The sequence below is a fragment of the Ixodes scapularis genome, unplaced genomic scaffold (assembly GCF_016920785.2).
Source record: "Ixodes scapularis isolate PalLabHiFi unplaced genomic scaffold, ASM1692078v2 PGA_scaffold6__148_contigs__length_123643588, whole genome shotgun sequence".
NCBI classification, from domain to species: Eukaryota; Metazoa; Arthropoda; class Arachnida; order Ixodida; family Ixodidae; genus Ixodes; species Ixodes scapularis.
This window is the reverse complement of record NW_024609881.1, coordinates 112,211,604-112,230,917: the sequence shown is the minus strand read 5'-3', so window position 1 is coordinate 112,230,917 and position 19,314 is coordinate 112,211,604. Positions and strand designations below refer to the sequence as shown.

The following is a 19,314-nucleotide window of genomic DNA, read 5'->3' as shown; positions in this document are numbered from 1 at the left end:
CTTGCGTTAGCAAGGGCAGAAAGCTCGTGCTGAAGGTGGAGCTTCTAGTCTCAGCTTAAGAATGAACGGAGTATAATTTGCGGTTAATCCCCCCCCCCCCCCCCCCCCACATTTCTTTTTTTTTTTTCCCGGAGGTGACTGTATTTCTCGGAATCTTTCATACGAGGTTTCACCCTCCGCGACAACAAACTTGCACAAACAGATAAACAAATGATACGGAATTCAGACTGTTTCTGCCTTTTAAAGTAATATTTTGCATTAATAAACTAAAATTAAAAAGAAAACTTCAATCTAAGGTATCCAATTTGCTGTTGGAGACGGGCTAAAATTCCCCATGCGCGTCCGCCGCTTGCTGCAAGCAACGTTGGACGTCTCAGCGGCAGAGAACGCTCGTGGACAACACATGTGAAATGAAACCTCGCGATCTCTGTGTGCCGCAGCTATTTTTGCTGCCGAACCGTTGCATGTAATGCGCTCTCGCGGCGATGCGGGCGCGAGCGGCTTGTGCAAACTGCACGCATTGTTTAAAGATCAGTTGTGACGCAACGGCGTCGGCATCATAATATTTTTTTTTTTTTTTTTTTTGCCGCAAGAACAACAACAGAACGGATCTGCTTCGGCCAAAGAGCACTGCTTCCTGTTATTCAACGAATCGCAGCAGAAGAAAAGACGGGGAAAGTGATGACGTCATTCTTCATCTGTCTTCCGCGTGATAAAGGTTCCTGCAAAGGTCTCAGCTTGAGAAAAAGGAGAATCGAGACGGAATCGGTTAGTCGCAATGAAGGTGGTGTGCATAATCCTTTTGTTTGTTATTGCCGCTGGTAAGTAACTATCTTGACAGTTTACCATTCAACCTCAACTTTGTGAAGAACCTTTTCCGCATATAGGATACAACAGAAGCTTTAATATTTGTTTTTCTTCCATAGACGCACCGCTCTTTACAATCAACCGGGTTTACCACCGACTTGTAAAGTCTGGAAGTATTGAAACGTACTACACGCACAGTCGCAATTAGTGACGACTAGTCGGTATTGTTTCCCCCCTTGTTATTTTAATTAGCCCTGCTCAGATTTAGCTAAAAATATATATCCCTCCAACGTTGTTTTCGTTCTGCCATATTGTGTGTTGAAACTAAAAACTCAAACTAAAAATTATAACGGTTCGGCCATGCTTACGTTTACCACTATATTTATTAAATCGGTTCCGTTCCAGTTATTTCCTATTTGAGTATCTTTTTTTAATGATTAAGTATTCCTCGAAACCGGTTTTGTCGGGTTCACAAAAAAGCTAAAAAATGTATGTTCGAATTTTGAAACGCTTTAGGAGCACGTGATATACCGAATAATATTTTCATCCCGGAACAAATTTTCTAGCATGCGAACGAGCCTGCCAAAAATCCGCGTCCTCCTCAACCCAATTCAAATTCCTCATCGCGGCGTCTTTTTTTTTTCTTTGTAACATACGAGTTGAGGGCATTTTCGATAAATTTAGAGATGTCTTACCTTGCATGTGTATTACGATTATTAATGACCCCAATGAAAAATGTTTTTTATGACCATTGCAAACGCACTACATCGCTTACTTCGGGATATAGAAACTCAGAGCCCGGGAGTGTTATTAGAGAGTTTTAGTAGATCGTTCCGATACCTCCAATAGCCCCGATAACGATACTACGTATGCACAAGGGAGGCGGTGGCGGAGTATCGGGTATCGTTATCGGAGTCATGGGAACGATCTACTAAAACTCTCTAATAATAAAATATCGACCGTCATCTTTTTTTTTTTTTTACTTTTAAAATGGCCGCGTCCAGTGGCTGTGCTGGGGGTATTAAGACGAAGCGAACGTCATTAGGCCACGTGCAATAGCGGAGTGAAATAAGCGTGCGATTAACCGGTTGGATGATGCGACGACACTTCCGGTTTGAGGTCATCTAAAAAAGCAAGGAATGCAATCTCGTGCATTTTGTTAGTGATTCGGGCAAAAATTTCAAATTAGCATTCTGAAAAAAAAGTTTTATATATTTATCAGTAATGCAAATCATTGAAGACCCGTAGAAACTTTTTTTTTTAAATTCGCTAATTTTAATTTTTTATTTTTAGGATGTTTTTTAGGACGACAATACGACAGTACGACAATAGAAATAGTGATGCTGGGGTGTCAGTTTAACCCTAATGAAACAAACGATTAAAAAGGACGCTGACAGTACACAAAGAAGCTTTTTTCTCAATTTTTGTTAAAAGATTTATTATGGTGCCATGAGAATACCCAATCAATATTTTGCTACAATCACGTATATTTTAATAAAGCAAACTCAACTGCTCGAAACCGAGACACGAGCACGGAAGCTCATGGCCGGAAATCACGTAACTACACCCAACCGCGGTTTTTTTTTTTTTTTTCACTTCTTAGGCGTGTGAAGCAGTCGACGAAGTTGCGTGTACCGTTTGTCGTGAGAATGTTTCGCACTTATATCCCTTGCGCTCGATGTTCTGCGCTTGAAGATCGATATTGACCGGTACCACGAACGACAGTTCCGAAGTAGCGGCCCCACGTCTATCACAACATTGGCCCGTCGTGCGCCACCATCGCGTCCTCTAGCCCTCGGCATGCCCGCGGTTCATGGCCATACTGAGAATGACGTGTACATGTACTTTCATTATTCTGTGAAACTTTTTTTGTTTTTTAGATCAACATATTTTAAGTTTTTCGGAGCCTACAATATTAGGGTTCACGTTCATTTCGATGTTTGACATTGAATGTGTGCCTTATAGATGGCCGGCGACCTCGAATACATTTGGTACAGATAGTTTGAAATCAACGTGACCATGGAGGAGAGAGTGAGCACGACTGAAACCGGCCAATTCTCGACCGGCTGTTTTCGGTCGGAAAGGAAACGAATTTCGAGCTGCACATTGTGTTTTGCGTAGTTCGGCTCTTCTAGGCCATGTTCAAATAAAAACCTCGGCAAGCATAAATGCGTTTTCAGTGTAACCTTAACGTAATGAACGACGCCCGGCGTTTTTTTACCTTGTCGATGACTATTGATGACAGCATTGACATTAGGAAAAACAAAATTCAAATAATGAATTCAAGTTTTGCAGTAATTTAATTCCTTAAATATGTATTTTCCTACAATTTAGCATGAAGATTTATCTTCGCGACTGGTTTGTTGCGTGCATCAGTTACAACATGCCGGATATATTTTCTGAGATTGAAAATTGATAACGTGAACTAACCAACAATATGATTCGTTACCTCCTGGGTGATACCACGGATCTCACTAATTTGCAGGAAGCAGTGGGAAACAAATCTAATGCCAGCTAGATAAGCTTACATCATTAATATCCACTTATCTATAAGCGGACATTATTTAATGTTAGGTTATCTATACTCCGTGTCATGCTTAGTATAGACAATTGCAAGCATTGTGCCCCGACTGGTGTTCCAGAGTGAAGCCCGTGTAGCTTGCACGTGAGCATGGCTTTGGCAAGCTCCAAATTGCACGGGCTTGTCCGCGCGAGCGAAGACATGGCGACGGCCATTGGCCTCGCCTGAAAAAGCGGCGAGATGTTTCGGTGGCGCCCTCCTACAGTTCCCTCTCGTGACGTCATTATCTTGCGAACAACAAGTTCGATGGTGTTTGTAAATAGCATGGCGGAAGCTTGAAATCAGTGCATTCTCAAAGCAACAATGCCAACACCGTCAAAATTTAAGTTCTCACATTCCTCTTATTTTCTTCGAGGAGAAATCCTTTGCTGACGTCATAGTCAGAATTCGAAAAATCGTTGCAGGCCTACCACAGCGACGCTTTCGATAGCGCGCGTCGCCAATATAACTCCGTCAAAGCTACTGGCGCAAGTGCGTGGTCTCATCTGCGGTTTCGTTTGCGCTAGAACGCGTGCAGATGATCATAGAGATCCAACCCCATGCTCGCACGAGCAGCATTGACAACGTTGTACACTAAGTATAAAGCAGAGTATAATTCACATTAATTAAGTTGACATGTGTCTACTTATCTAGCTGAAATTATGGGTATATCCCTGTAGAAGAAGAGAAATATTAGCGCATTTCGCTCGCCATATATTCGGACGTTGCTTCAAAAAACTTGGGGGATTGGTGGCCAAGTGTACTAGTACAAACCTGGCTAAATTTAGCCAGGAAACTGATTTGGCGTGTAGGTCATGTAACGCCAAAATCCCCACTGAATATGGCGGGGAAAATGAATTGGTGTATACAATGTGACGTCAATTTCTCCGCTAAATTTAAGGAGGAATCTGAATTGTCGTTTGATTCACGTCACGTGAATTTTCTCGCTAAATTTAGCAGGCATACTGAATTGGTGTATCGATCAAGCTAAGCTTTCTGTAAAAAAAAAAATTGTCAAACTGAAAATGACGTGTTCAGGAAAGCATACGACATTGTGTTGTCACATTCATTGTATCAGGGGGAAATGTTTATTACAAGCACTTCAGTGTGAAAAGTTAAAATCGACCAAGCAGTTACAAAACTTTTAAAATTATTTTACAAATATTGTTTAATTTGTTTCTTCGCGGTGTATATATACAAGACGTCTAAAACGGTTTTAAGAATAACTTTAGAATAAGAAAGTTTAATGGAGATAGTTCCCGACTTAGAGCCACACATATTATATTACTCATTTATTATTTTGTATTACAGATATTTCAAGTGCTACAGAGTTAGCGAAAACCAAAGGTGAATAATCAAGTCATACTAATAAAAGAGACGAATTCCTAAGATGTCGTGTTTCTGCGAGCATTCTTCCGCTTACCCAAAAATATCTCTCGATTTTTATGGCTAAATATATAACTTTTTTCTGGTGTATCATAGGCGATGCCGGAAGTCCAGAAAAATTGGGACTTAAGTTTCCCAAGTTTATCTCTAAGCCCAAAAATTTCGCCTTGAAACTCCTGAGGATTTGCAATCAATATATTACAAACACTCTTAAAAATACTGAGTCTAGCACAGCGATAAATGACGTACGTATTAAAATTTTAATATTAGCTTTAATACCTCACTGAATCTCGCCTCATGTTATTTACGTTTGTTTGTAATAATTTTTAGGAAAAAGTGGACTTCAAGAACTGTACATTTTACTGTAAATATAATATTAACAATGGCAATTATATTACTGTAACATTGCCAATGCCACCCGAAACGCCCTGCGGACCGCAAAATCAGGTAATAATCAATCATTTCAACCAGAAATTTAAAAAAAATATACGAAGCCGCATATACGTTTACTTAATTCTTAATCCCCATATTAGTTTCAAGGTTCGCTGAAAGTACCAAATGCTCAGTTTTGCGTAGTTCTCCTTTTAACAACTGCTACTTTGATTGGCTTTTTGGTCGAAAAATATATTCGCTATTGTTCGCTTCGCTTTATTTCCGAAACCTTGTGTGCGAAACCTTGTATTCCAAACCTTGTGTGCGAAACCTTGTATTTTAAACCTTGTGTGCTATACCTTGTGTTAAAAAACCATGTATGAAAAACCATGTGTGCGGAACCTTACACGCGAAAAGTTGCAAAAACACGTATTTAAAAGAAATATCACAAAGTCATTGTCGAGTGCAAATTCCCTTTGGAGTTAGTAATGTGAACGGTACCCGGGGCGGTGTCCCTCCCGTCACCTACCCTTTGACTGCCCAGCTGCACCCCCTTGAGCACTACACCCGGGGCGGGCCGCCAAACCCCCCCCCCCCCCCCTGTCTCCCCCCTCCGCCACCTCCAAGTGAAGCCACTGCGAATTCCTAATTTTCCCATCCTCTTTTTTTAGAGCGCAGCTCTTAGGGGCCCGTTCCCGGCTTGAGCGGCGTCGCCAACGGCGTCGCCGTCGCCGTCGCCGTCGGCGTCGGCGTAACCGCAACCCTCGTAACCCTCGTGAGGGTTACGAGGGTTAATCTCATGAGGGTTACCCTCACGAGGATCACGAGGGCCACGAGGGTTACTTACCCTCGTAACCCTCACGAGGGTTACGAGGGTTAGTTACCCTCAAAAGGGTTACCTTCACGAGGGTTACCCTCACGAGGGTTACTTACCCTTGTAACCCTCACGAGGGTTACGAGGGTTAGTAACCCTCGTGAGGGTAACCCTCGTGAAGGTAACCCTTTTGAGGGTTACGAGGGTTAGTAACCCTCGTGAGGGTAACCTTCATGAGGGTTACCCTCACGAGGGTCACGAGGGTTATGAGAGTTACCCTCACGAGGGTTACGAGGGTTAGTTACCCTCACGAGGGTCACGAGGGTTATGAGAGTTACCCTTACGAGGGTCACGAGAGTTACCCTCACGAGGGTCACGAGAGTTGCCCTCACAAGGGTTACTAGGGTTACCCTCACGAGGGTCACGATGGTTACCCAGGTCGTGACCCCCCCTGGGGTCACGTGACCTGGGGATACCCCCCGAGGTCACGTGACCCCCGTTGACGTCATAGGCACTGATGACGTCGTCAGTGACGGCACTGATGACGTCACCGGCATCCGCATCGTCATCGTCATCATCACTGATGACGTCATTAGTGACGTCACTGATGACGTCACCGGCATCCGCATCGTCATCATCATCACTGATGGCGTCATCAGTGACGCTACTGATGACGTCATCGGTATCGTCACGTGGCCCCAGGTCACGTGACCCCCCGACGTCACGTGACGCCCCAAGGTCACGTGACTCCCACAAGGTCACGTGACCCACAAGGTTACGTGACCCCCAAGGTCACGTGACCCCCCGCCCCCCGAGGTCACTTGACCCACCCCCCAGTACCCTTCCCTCCTCCTCCTCAAGAGCTGCGCTCTAATTCGGCGTTACAGGGAGTTGTAAACGGCTTTCATTTTTTTCCTCAAAATTTAGTGCATTTAACATTTTTGTGTACTTAAGTGTACTGAAGTGACAATCCATCGGTTTTACGCGCCTATTTTTACGTTCATATAAGAAAGATGTCTGAATTTGTTTAAAGAGCTTCAAGCCCACTTTTAAGTATGTTCATTTACATTAAGGCACTATAATCAGTATTTGAAAATTGTTTGGGCAAAGTGCACTTTCGCAGCGTGTCCGTATAATCAACCATCGCGAAACTTACTGCAGTCTCTCGCTAATTCAATTGGCTTCATATAACTTTAACTGTAGTCTATCACTTATGAGAATGTATTTATATTTATTTACTTATATCATAAATTTATCATTTATAAAAAAAAACAAGAGAAACGCTATTTTTTTTTATTTGGATGGCATTTGATTAAGTGATCACATACTTATAGTCCGAAACATAGTTCGGTCATTTCTAATTTTTTTTTTCATTATTAATTAGTACACTCTAAAAAAATCTTGTCGTAAAAAAGCTCTTAAGGGTTCTTCGGCTTGTTCATATTTTGCACCCTAAAAAGTTATTTTAAGCACCCCCCATAAAAGGGTTCTCCCCCAAAAACCTACAAGGGGTAGCACCTTTTTTTGCGAAAGATTTCTACAACACCAGGTTGCATTTCTAGTTCGCCAAGTGGCATTACTGCTCGAGGCGAAATAAAGCCCTTCTATCCTAAAGCGAAACCGTTATTCACGAGCTGAAAGAGTCATTGGAACGTCGAAGAACCTTTCAAGAACGGATTTTTTTAGTTCAATCAGTCTTTAATGTGTCCTGCCATTAACACTGTAACTTTCGCATTCTTACAGACATGCGCCCAAAAAGATAAATGTGTGGGGGACGTACCAGGATGTTAGCGTGCCCACGTCTCCTCTACAATACTTACATACTACTCAAGAGCCAATAAATAGCCTTTTTAAAGCTTTTTATTTTTACAAAATGTTTTATTATTCTTTAAAAAAACTTTCAACCTTTTTACTTTGGTGAAGAAGGAAGACCAGCGAAGCTGTACAATGGTGGGAATGAAGTAATGGCCGGCCGCAAGTTGGCAAGCCAGAGTGGAAAGGCTGGAAAGGTTGCCGCCGTCACTCATAGATGGCGTAAGCTGTCCAGAGTGTTGTGTAGACATTTATTTGCTAGCGGACACGATCCTGTGGAAACTAGCGCTTAACAGCTCCGCTGTAAAATTAATGGGGCCATGAGGTGAACTTTGGGTGGGAAAGATTATTTTAGATTGGGATTTTACTGTTCGCGTGTTATTTAGTACGCCTTTGTAGGATAAAAGAAAAAGTGTAGAAAGTCAAAAGCCTGCTTTTTGGTACGAAAATTAAAATAAATATAGCGGACTATTTCGTACATCCTTTCCTTCGAAATCTCTCCATCTTTTCAATGTGAAACAAGCGCGCTTCCCAAAGCGCGTCAACCGACCCCAGCTCACGCATTGTACAAGAGCGCTGCACCACTCAAACGTATGCGCCGGTCAACAATCAATCCGTCGACAAATATTTCACTCTTAAAAACAAAAGAAAAAGCTAATAATATTTACTAGGTATAAGCTAGTACTGGTTGTCATAGGTACCTAGTAACCGTAGGTAGTAATTAACGGTCAAGTTAGTAACGGTTACTAGGTCAAGAGGCTAGTAACAGTTACTAACCAACCTACCACAAAATACCGTTGATGTGCCCACTTCGTTCAAGCGCCCACTATTAGCATTTCCCGAGCCTGGGAATGTGCAAATTATACATTAAGCCCCAATTTGACCGGAAAAGCGCCCATGTCTAGATTAACCCAGTTTTGAATTAATGTGGGCTGGGCGCTCCCCCGGTATTTTACGGTAGTACATTTTACTACCATTAGCTAGTAACTAACACTAACTTTGACAAGACACAGGTGGCGCTAGTGAAAGTCAAATTCAAAATTGGCAAACAAAATAATTATCCCTGGAGTAGATGTTTCTTTCCACAATGTTTACATTCACATGGGCACCGCATTCATTTCACATTTGCACACGTACTATACAGTAAGCAAAGAAAATAAATTTTAACATAAAAGACCCACACACCCACAACATACAAGCGACGACACTCTAAACCAATCACTGCCCCCAATGGCTACCCATCGTTGTTTATACTGATTATTTGAAAGAAGTAGATTGGTCAGTGACCACCTCGTCCGTAAACGATGTCAAATATGGTGCTGCTTTCGCACCAATATTGTTCTCCAATATAGTCGCTAAATATTTTCAAGAAATGCATCTCTTACTAAAAGTAACGGTGCACAAAGTAGTTATTTGTGACACTATAAAACATTATGTGATTCCCCATAAGTTCCCAACAGTTATGTCCTCGCTTCCCCTCATACACTTCCCCACTTTGCGCATGCGCGTCTCCGTGACAACCGCATAGTCTCTGTACCGTATTTCCGCTTCCTGGTTTGTATTTTACGCTTTTGCGGTCACTGTCGCGACGAAAGACAGCTGCATTAGTATCATCCAACCACCGAGCACACGCAGACCGTGAAGAAGACGTTCTCGGTGTCAATTAGAAGCGTAGCAGCGAAACTTTTTAGACGGCGAAACCGATGCTGCTGAACCAGCCAAACGATTGCCGTCGAGCGGCGGATCCGGTGACGAGCGGACACTCGTCACCGACTCGTTAAGCCTATCCTCGGAGCAGTTCACGTCCACGCACACCCTCGCCCAGTCGAGCGCACGAACGTTAACTGTGCACATTAACACGGGAAAACGAAAACAGCTCACGACACAAGGCAAAAATGGCAGGTTCAGATCGCAGAAAGGAGTGTCTCGCAAACACCGACCGGCCCCATTCGGATTTGGATTTGAATATGCGGCTAACCCCTTTGTATCGGGGGATCCCAGCGTACTAAATCTAGCCAAATTTATCGTCTGTTATTTTCTTCTTGGTTTTCCTTCCACCAGTCTTCCAATCTCCTTTTTGCTCATTCCACCACCGGTATGGGCCGCGGGCCCCTGCCCACAGTACTGTCGCCGCCGTCGTTTTCTCTGTCGTTGCCTCCTCGTCGATCTCCCGGAAGCCCAACGCCACCGCTATGTCTCCGCAGCTTGGCACCTCCGGCTGCAGGCCTGTGCACTCCAGGATGACGTGCTGCAGCGTTTCTTCGGCCCCCTGTGTGCACAGGGTGCATCGCACGTCGGTGTCTGTGCACCTGGCTCGAAGCACTCGCGTTCGCGGCATGCCTCCTCGGGCGTCGAACAGAAGTCCGCTGCCCCTGCCGCTGTTCATAAATTCTACCTTCCTCACTTCCTGTTTTTCTCTGGTGTACAAGGCAAGTGCCTGCTTTTGTCCTGCCTTCTCCGCCCACCGTTGACTCTCGGTCTCGGTGACTCTCGTGCGGATGTTTCCCAGTTGTTGTTCTGGAGGCGGGTAGAGTAGAGTAGAGGGCTGTTCATGCGATACTAAAGCAGACGCATCAACCGCTGACAAAGGTGAGTAACAAGCTATATTATTAAAAGCCTGGTCCCTGTGAAGCTTGCATGTGTGAGTAAGACAAACGGCCCCCCTTGATGTGAATAAATCATTACCTTTTTCTAATACATTGCAGATACGAAGAAAAACAATGTGCAACTTCGATTCCCTAATTATATTCCTAACCACCAAAAACTTGCCTTGGAACTTTTGAAAATTTGCAAGGATAGCAAATCTCGTAACTCCCTTAATTCCCGTTCATCCGATGATAACTCTGTGATAAACGACGTACGTAAAACGTTAAGATACATTAATTCGTTCAATGCGATTTGCTGTTGTTTTATGCAGTTGTAATTTTGAATACCTTGCAGAAATACGTGGACTTCAAGAACTGTACATTTCCTTGCAAACATGGAAAGGATGTTAACGTGACATTGAATTTGCCAGAAGACACGCCTTGTGGACCGAACGGACAGGTATATATTATTTAATTTAAATCAGGCGTCCCAAAGATTATAAGTGGGCACATTTAACTTTATTTAATCTTCATAACTGCGGTTTAATGATGAATACATAGTGCACAACGCTGTCAAAGCTCACAGCGCGATAATTAGGTTTAATCTCGTTGATCATTTGCGCGCGTTCTCGCGCAAACGAAACCATTGATGAAGTAGCTTTGACAGCGTTGTACACTCAAGGCCCCCACGCGCAGTTGCGTTTGAGAGCGTTTGAGAGCGTTTCGCTGCGTTCCGGCTGCAAGAAACCCGGACATCCATGCTTCTAATGTCGTGTGCCAAGCTATTCCTTGAATTGGATTCCACGCTCCATATGGAGCACAGATGTGCCGGTGACTCGCTCTCGTTTTTCGACGCGGCACAGTCAAACGCACTCAAAGGCTCTCAAACGCAAATGTGCGTAAGGGCCTTAAGTAGGAAATGAATTATAGCGCTATAAAAAATATATACCGTGATTCTTCATTATTGCAACAAATATAAGTTTCGAAACTGATCGAAGTATTTATTTAGCATATTAAGAACTTGGTTATTTTGTAAACAGGCTTTAGCAGAAACACACGAAATGATCTGGTAAGTAGGCTCACTTGCCTTGTCAGTCAATGGACATTAGAAAATGCGTTGCCTGATCGACCACGTCCGGTCCGCACCAATGCATTTGATCGAAGACGATGGGGCCAACCTCGATACCCTGGTGCGCACTGGTGCGGATGATCGAGGATGCTATTATTTTCGCGTTTATGTTTGCTTTTTCCTTCGTTTGGGAATATTTCTGCAGCAAAAAACAAACATACACACACGCGCGCGCGCGCGTGCACGCACAAGGAACATTTTTAGCCTCTAAGTATTCCGCGTGTGTGCGTGTGCGTGTGCGTGTGCGTGCGTGCGTGCGTGTGTGTGTGTGTGTGAGTGTGTGTGTGTGTGTGTGTGTGTGTGTCACCACGCACACGTATCACGCTCAGGACGCTTTCGCGTTTTGTTCTGCCCACATTCGCTGGAGACGTGAGCTCGGAGCATGGCTCCTCTACACGAGAACTGGCGCAGCCGTGCGCGTTCCAAAGAGAGCTCGTGCAGAGAAAAACAAGCGAAGGACCAGGGATGTCAGATTCAGGATATAGAAACATACCCGACTGTATCGAAGCGCCACCACACACGATTTCTCGCATTGATGTACAAGACTGGAAGTAGGGAGTCTTCATCCACTTTCGCCACGCACATTGAGGCACCCTAACTGGAAGGCAATCCCACCGCCATCTGTTGGTTCGGAATTACACTAAGCAAAGGTGTGGTGGCACCTTAAATAGAGAAGCTGAATGGCGCCCGTTTTTAGAGCCCAAGAATGGTGGAAAGCGGCAATCTTATGTTGAAATTTTCGTAAAATTACTTATAACTTGTAAATAAGATAACGGATGGTTCTCAAATTTTAGCATCTTGTCGGGACAGCTAGAGCCACACTTGAGCAGAACATGAGCGTTAGGCGAAGCGTAGCTTATATTTGCGGTAAAAAAAAAGGACACACACACGCGGTTTACTTTTTTTAATGTGTGTTGGCGGGCCGGGGGGGGGGGGGGGGGGGGGAGGGAGGGGGGGGCAGTGCTGTACAATTAAAATTAGAATAAAAAAACAAAACAAAAAACTAATCCATGCAGCCGTGTGTTGTGATATCGATACTGCTAGAAATATTTCATAGTAACAACTTAATTAAAAAAGACAAATACCGGAATATTTGACTCTTTAATTGTATCTGTGCCTTGTTAATATCTTCATAATAACGAGACATGTTTGCGAGCTCTTCATGAGGTTTATTTTCATAGCGATCAAGCCACACATTCCTAGGCATGAGAATTTACGTTATAATAAATAACATTCACATGCTTAGGTGAACAGGAACTGATACTTCGTGTATTGTTGGGTGACTGTCATTAACTTTTAAGGAATTGTTTCCACCCTGATTTTTTAATGATGCAAGGTCTTAAAACAGCTGTGATAATGTCCCACCACTAAAATGGTCAGAAATGGAAAATTATTTACGCGAACAGCAGGTTCCAGGATGCAGCCACTGTGAAAAAATATTACAGTTAATACTGAAATTGTTTCCACTGATAGCTGTCACATGGTTCTTGTTTTTACCTTGGAACACCACGAACAAGATTATGTTTTATTTCCGAGTACGACATCCTGACAGAATATGAGAGTCATCTATATTAACTTTTTTGCTATGCAGATCTCACACTAGTTATAGTTGTGCTCTTCAACTCAGGTTGTGATACTCATTCACATTGTACATTTTGATATTAAGAAACGACAAACAATGCACCGATTATTTTCGCCACATAAATTTAATGTATGCAAAATACACAACTGAGTTATTTTTTTTCTTCACTATTATAAGTAGTTCATTTGACTATAATTGTGTTAAGAGTAAGAAGTATGAACCTGGAAATTTTCACACTTCACAGACATGCGCTGAAAAGAATAAATGCGTTGGCCACATTCCCGGATGTTAGCGCTCCTCCAGCCACCTTTTCAGCCAGGAAGACGTGATTTAATCAACTTAAATCAACCAATGAAGACCGTTATTAAAACTTCAGGAGAAGCGGCTGATGTAGTTATCACGAAATGTAATCTTAATATCAATAAAATATTTTTACATAACGTCCAATGGGTGCCATTTATGTGTACACTTCTCGATACAGCTATCACGGAAGCGACATCCGCGCTTTTTTTTCTTTTTTTGCATGTCACTTGATAGTTTATTGTTGATCATCAAAACTTTACAACCTATAGCTCCGTGACGAATCCCGATCACTTAATTGTCACTTTCCAGCCAATGAGAAGGCAGCATTATCCGATAGGGACTCCGAAGGACGAATATCATGGTAAAAAGCTGCCACTGGTTATACATTGGTCTATGTATGCGTTAACACGTTTCATCACCCTAAACAGGGATATAGCGAAATATAAACATTATTCTCATTGTCTTGCGCAGGTTCAGTTTAGGAACCATACATATTTTCCCTCTAATTATGCCTTTCGCCGGAAGTGCGACTATACAGACTGGCCCACCGCGTGCTTTGCGGCAAAGTAAATGGGCAGGAACAGATATGCAAGAACTTGCAGGGGGACTTTATTTGAGCTAATTACATCAAATATATATATATATATATATATATATATATATATATATATATATATATATATATATATATATCATGAAACTTTAGAGCCTCACGCAATTATAAAAATACTTGTAAAATTACACCAAAAAGCAATGCAACAGCTAAATTGAATATATATATTATTAAACTTTAGAGCCTCAAGCAATTATAAAAATACTTGTAAAGTTACACCAAAACTCAACGCAACAGCTAAATTTAATATATATATATAATCTTCAATTTAGCATGTGCGTTGTTTTTTTGGTGTAATTTTACAAGTATTCTTATAGGTGCTTGAGGCTCTAAAGTTTTACGATATTCAGATCGCCTTCAAAGCTCCTCTTCCCGCTTTTTCTGTGGCATGATTAGGATAGTTTTTTTTTTAAATTATTTGCTCAGTTGCATAAACATTTGGGTAATGAAAATTTAAAAAAAATGTTCGGTACAAGAAGCTTAAATTTGCAGGCCTACATTTATTTAACCATACAGAAATCATAACACGACAGATACAGGTAACACTAAAACTGCACGCATGCCAGTGAATTTTCATCCTATAGAAAACGCAGAAACCGGAGTTAAAAAAGAAAACGCACAACTGTATCAAGCGTTACTATAAAGTCGTCATTATCCTCAACCACATTTTGTATTTTCCCTGCGTGCAGTAATCGCCATTAATTCGTGTCATACTGCGATGTCATCACCAACTTCTCATATCTAAAGCTCCTTCCTCTTGTAATAGTACTCATACGTTATTATACTAACTAATAAGAACCCATAAACGGAATCCGACATCAATTTTTGGCCAATTTAACATTAACAATTAAGCGTGAGGAGAATCACTGTTTAAATTAAGATACGCTGTTCACGAGCACATTTATTATACAAGCTCGCGGTCAATTAAGAAAGCCAAAAGCTATCAATGTCCTCATTAGATGCGCTGTTGTACGGAACCTTGAAAGGAGAGCGTGACACCGCCCTCACGGTCTCGAAGGTGAAGGGGCCGATGAGGTGAGTAATCGTTGGTTTCTGTTCACCTGCAATGAAGCGCAGAGTAGTGGCCCTAGTAATTCCGAAAACATTTGTTTGGTAAACATACTCAATATCTTAGATAATTACTAACATTATTCAAATTAAAGCAAGACGCTTAAGACACGCGCGTGAGCATTAGTGTTTCAATTCTATGTCGGCATTGTAAGTCTCTGTAAAAAAAAAATATTTTAAAGGCACATCAACGTCCGAGAAGACTTGATGGATTATTAGGTGCATGATATATCCAATAGTAAAATTATAGTGACGGCAATTCTTTGACAGACACAAAAAATCGTCGTTTTGCATAATAATCTAATGGGAACCTCTTACAATGACCACCCAAGAACAAATTACACATGACTGCCTCATTTTTTTTTTATTAAGGCGAACACCTTACTTTCGCCTTAATAAAATATATGGCCATAAAAATTCGATTGAGCGGCACGCACCGCTCAATCGTATGCTTAAAGACGACGATCTCCTTGGCGTCGTCCTTGAAGTTGTCCTAAACCTCTAGGACGACCTTACTTGTCCCATGACGCGAAAAAGCGGCGTCGTTGTGCCCGAAAGATGATCATAAAAATACGTCATCAAGCACGCGCTGCTCACGCTCACGCTCAAGTGCGGGAGCGTGATGTCACCGGATGAGCGCCGTGTGCAACATGTGCGCTTCGGACTTCATCTGTGCTCGTTGTGTGCTTCGTTCGATGGACTGTGAGGCGCCCGCGTCTACATCTACATCTTCGACGTCGGCAGCATCGCCTACATCTACGGCGGCTTCCGCAGGCAAACGCAGAGATGGCAATAATGACATTACTGTAATGAAATTACAGTAATTAAATTACTTTTTGGAGTAATGAGTAATGTAATGAATTACTTCTCCGGGCTAGTAATTTAGTAATGTAATGAATTACTTTCAGGCAGTAATTTCGAGAAAATAACTCATTACTTTTGAAATTACTTTTGTCCTAAATTAAAAAAATTCGTTTGCAAGCTTTAAGAAAGACGAGAAACATTATTTTGCATGGCAAAACGTTGTGAAAGAGCATCAAAGGGAATAATCGACGGCCACCTGAGTGCAAAGCCTTGTACGAAGAGCTGGACATACACAAAGGAGGGCTGGAAAGGCGACGGAGAGTACGGCGTCGCGTCATCACGACGGCACTATACTTCGTTCCTCTCTAAGCTGACAATGCGGTGGGAGCTGCAAGTAATCAAAACCAATCAAACACCTTCTTTTAATCACGTGTCTCGTCCCTCTCTTTGCGCGTGGGTATGAACGAGAGCTTGGTTAAGTGGCGAACGATAGACCCGTGACTGCTCCAACAAACACGTAGTTTCCACCGTTCATCCCTAAGCTGACGGTGCGTCAGCTTAGGGATGAACGGCTCCTAAGCTACAAGGCGACGGGCACATCGCCAGTACGTTAAACATAATTTAAAACCTGAGAGGACAAGACAAACAGATCCCCGGTCTTGTACTTTCGTCAAGCAAGGTCAAACCGTAAGCTTCGACCATTGTGAACAACAAATGACCGGAATAAATAGCTAATTCAAAACGCCTTGCCAAAGCCCCAGAACGTTTTGTGCGTCCTCGAGGAAAGCAGGTGCCGCTCGCGGCATGCCTCGCTGCCTTCCTTTAGGAAGTTTATTCGGGAATAAGCCTACAAGCAGATATCACCCCCCATTTGTTGGGAAAGCACACAACTTAAGAAGCTTGCTCCATTCCTCAACTGGCGACGCTTCTGCCTAGCAATTATCCGGGCTCTTTGTGTGACAATGCACAAAAAACTTGGGCTCTTCGGGTGTTTCGAAAAAATACTCCTTGAAAGAAATGAGCGAGAATAGGTCAACAATTCTCGGCGACAACTATTCTTGTCAATGAAGCGGAGGGTACAGGCACGCGTTCCCTCTCCCATTTGGAGCACTGAATAAAGCGGTGGGCGTGCTCCCCTCCTCTCCACTGCATTGCCAAGAAAAGTTATCGCCGAGTATATAATGCTCTCGGGAGAATAGAATTCGACTACGTCCGAGGCAGAAGCGAGACGTTTCACGTGACGACTCCTTGTAAGAGCGAGCTGCCATTGCCCGACTTAACAAACTGACATGGACTACAACTTCTATATCAGAAAGATGGAAAAATAACACCCATTTAGTAAAAACCGTCACCGTTGAATAAACAGCGAAACCGGTAAGTCGACTGTCTTTAGGTTCACTTTGAGGCACTTAAGGTTATTGCGGTGTAAACAGGAAGATGCCAGTTTTGGTAAATATAGACCAACTCAGCTCTTTGACGTGACATCACTGCGGTGGCGCTGCTGTCGGTATTGCGCATGCACAACGCCTCGCTTCCGCCGGATCTGGTTCCTTGACACTCGCTGTGTGGGCGAACGAGGGGTTGTTTGTAAACACTGTGTTGGTGTATACGGTAAATAAAATGAGCACGATTTACTGCCTCAAGGTATTCAAAAGTAGTACCAAAGTAATTTGAAATTAATTTTATTACTTTTGGAAAGTAATTGTAATGTAATGTCATTACATTTAGTCTGCGGTAATTTATAATGTAATTTAATTACATTTTTGCAGTTGCCAGAAAAGTAATTAGTAATGTAATTTAATTACTTCTTCAAAGTAATTTTGCCATCTGTGGGCAAACGTGGCTGCCCACGCGAATACGCCACAGCCTCCTTAAGTGTCCTCCTCTAGGCGTTGTTCTCGACGTCGTCTAGACATCGTCCTATAAGCGTCGTTCTTGACGTTGTCCTAGACGTCTTCCTTAAGGTCGTGCTACAGGTAGGTCGTCCTAGAAGTTGTCCCAGACGTCGTTCCTGACTCCGCTTTCTAGGACGTCATCCTCGACGTCGTCCTTGACGTTGTCCTAGAAGATGTCTTAGAACTCGTCCTTGAGGTCATCCGAGAGATCGTCCTCAGCGTCGTCTTATAGCGAGTTCGTTTCACGGCACTCGTGCCCACGCGTGCTCACTCGCAGCGTGGAGCGGGTTCGTTTCGGCATGGTTTCGGCTGGCACTCCATGAGTGGTCGCACTCGCCGAGTTCGTTTCATCTCTGACACTGCACGCGTGCATGCACTCGCAGCACCGGGAAAATGGAGAGTGCGCCAAAATGCAATCCCGTCATGCCTCGCTCCGGCGAGGCCGGCGAGGAGCGGGAGCAGACGACGAAAGTTCGTCTGCTAGATGTGTCACGGAACCCCAAGGAAAAAAAAGTAGAGTTTCTCATAGATATCGCGTTCCGCGGGCAACGAAATCAAACGCGAGCTTTGTGAGCGTCTGCTATTTCATGAAGGAAGCAATTCACAAACCGTGCTTTATTTGGAGGTTTTAAGTTGCTCTGTGGCCGCACGAACGCTGATATCTACCAGTGGTTGAAAAAATGCTCAGAACAAAACCATCAGCGGCCCCCGAGATCTTTATTACCATCCGTGTGCAGGTGAAAAATTGAACATTTGTCGACAAAACTCCTCCAGCAGAAATCTCTGACTGCCCAATGAGCATCAGAGAAAGCTAAACATAGTGACTTTACCCGAGGCTTGGGCAACATCATCATGTTTAACATTTATCTACGTCAGCTAATTTGCCCCGTCGTATTTTGTTTGAGAAAGCTCTCGTTCTCGACGCCCTGACCAAGGCTAATATCTGATATCCACTGTATGAAGATGAAAATTGAAAGTCCCACGAAAAGTCTTGCTGGATATTCCAACAGACTAGTTTTAAGCCGTACCTTTTCAGTGGTTCACGCATAACACCATGCTCAAACGAATCAAGCTTCTGCTCGGACAGCATCATCAGTTTTCTTCAGTGTAAACGGTTATGAGAATTGAAAGATCGCAACCACCTGCTTTGTGGACAGCTGGTTGCGGAAATTTACGCCGTCTGTAATTATCTCTACAGCAGCCTAGCTGCTTGAAGTCATCGCAACTATAAACTACAGGTTGCAGCGACCAACGTTTGTAGATAAACGTCGGTAGCGACTGCACTCTCGCATTCTCACCCATCACTCCGAACAGAAAGGCGCTAGTTTCGGTTTGAGGTCGGCACCTCTTCTAAAACATAAATGGCGGCAGCATCAGTTTTCTGCACTCGGTGCATCTGGAGAGTTCGTTTGAGTCCAGTTCTCCGTGCAACGCTCTGCGAGTGCGATGCATTCTGGGAGAGAACTCGAACGGTGCCAGTGCGTGTGAAACAAACTCACTATTAGACGCAGTTCTCGACATCGTCCTCGATGTCTTCCTAGAGATCTTCCGATACGTCATACTTGGCGTCGATAACTATAGTAC

General features: G+C 43.2%; 2 protein-coding genes across 2 annotated transcripts; both read left to right on the top strand.

Annotated features, from left to right (window-relative positions):
• The first annotated feature begins 763 nt into the window (after positions 1 to 763).
• Positions 764 to 7,760, top strand: LOC121833068. Its single transcript, XM_042286153.1, has 5 exons — positions 764 to 821; positions 4,679 to 4,714; positions 4,850 to 4,998; positions 5,084 to 5,200; positions 7,683 to 7,760. The coding sequence occupies exons 1-5, from the start codon at positions 779 to 781 to the stop codon at positions 7,728 to 7,730; spliced, it is 393 nt and encodes a 130-aa protein (XP_042142087.1). The 5' UTR covers positions 764 to 778; the 3' UTR covers positions 7,731 to 7,760.
• A 311-nt stretch (positions 7,761 to 8,071) lies between these two features.
• On the top strand, positions 8,072 to 13,339 carry LOC120836618. The gene is made up of 5 exons (XM_042286054.1): positions 8,072 to 8,076; positions 10,288 to 10,340; positions 10,457 to 10,608; positions 10,692 to 10,796; positions 13,292 to 13,339. The coding sequence occupies exons 1-5, from the start codon at positions 8,072 to 8,074 to the stop codon at positions 13,337 to 13,339; spliced, it is 363 nt and encodes a 120-aa protein (XP_042141988.1).
• The last annotated feature ends 5,975 nt before the right edge of the window (positions 13,340 to 19,314 follow it).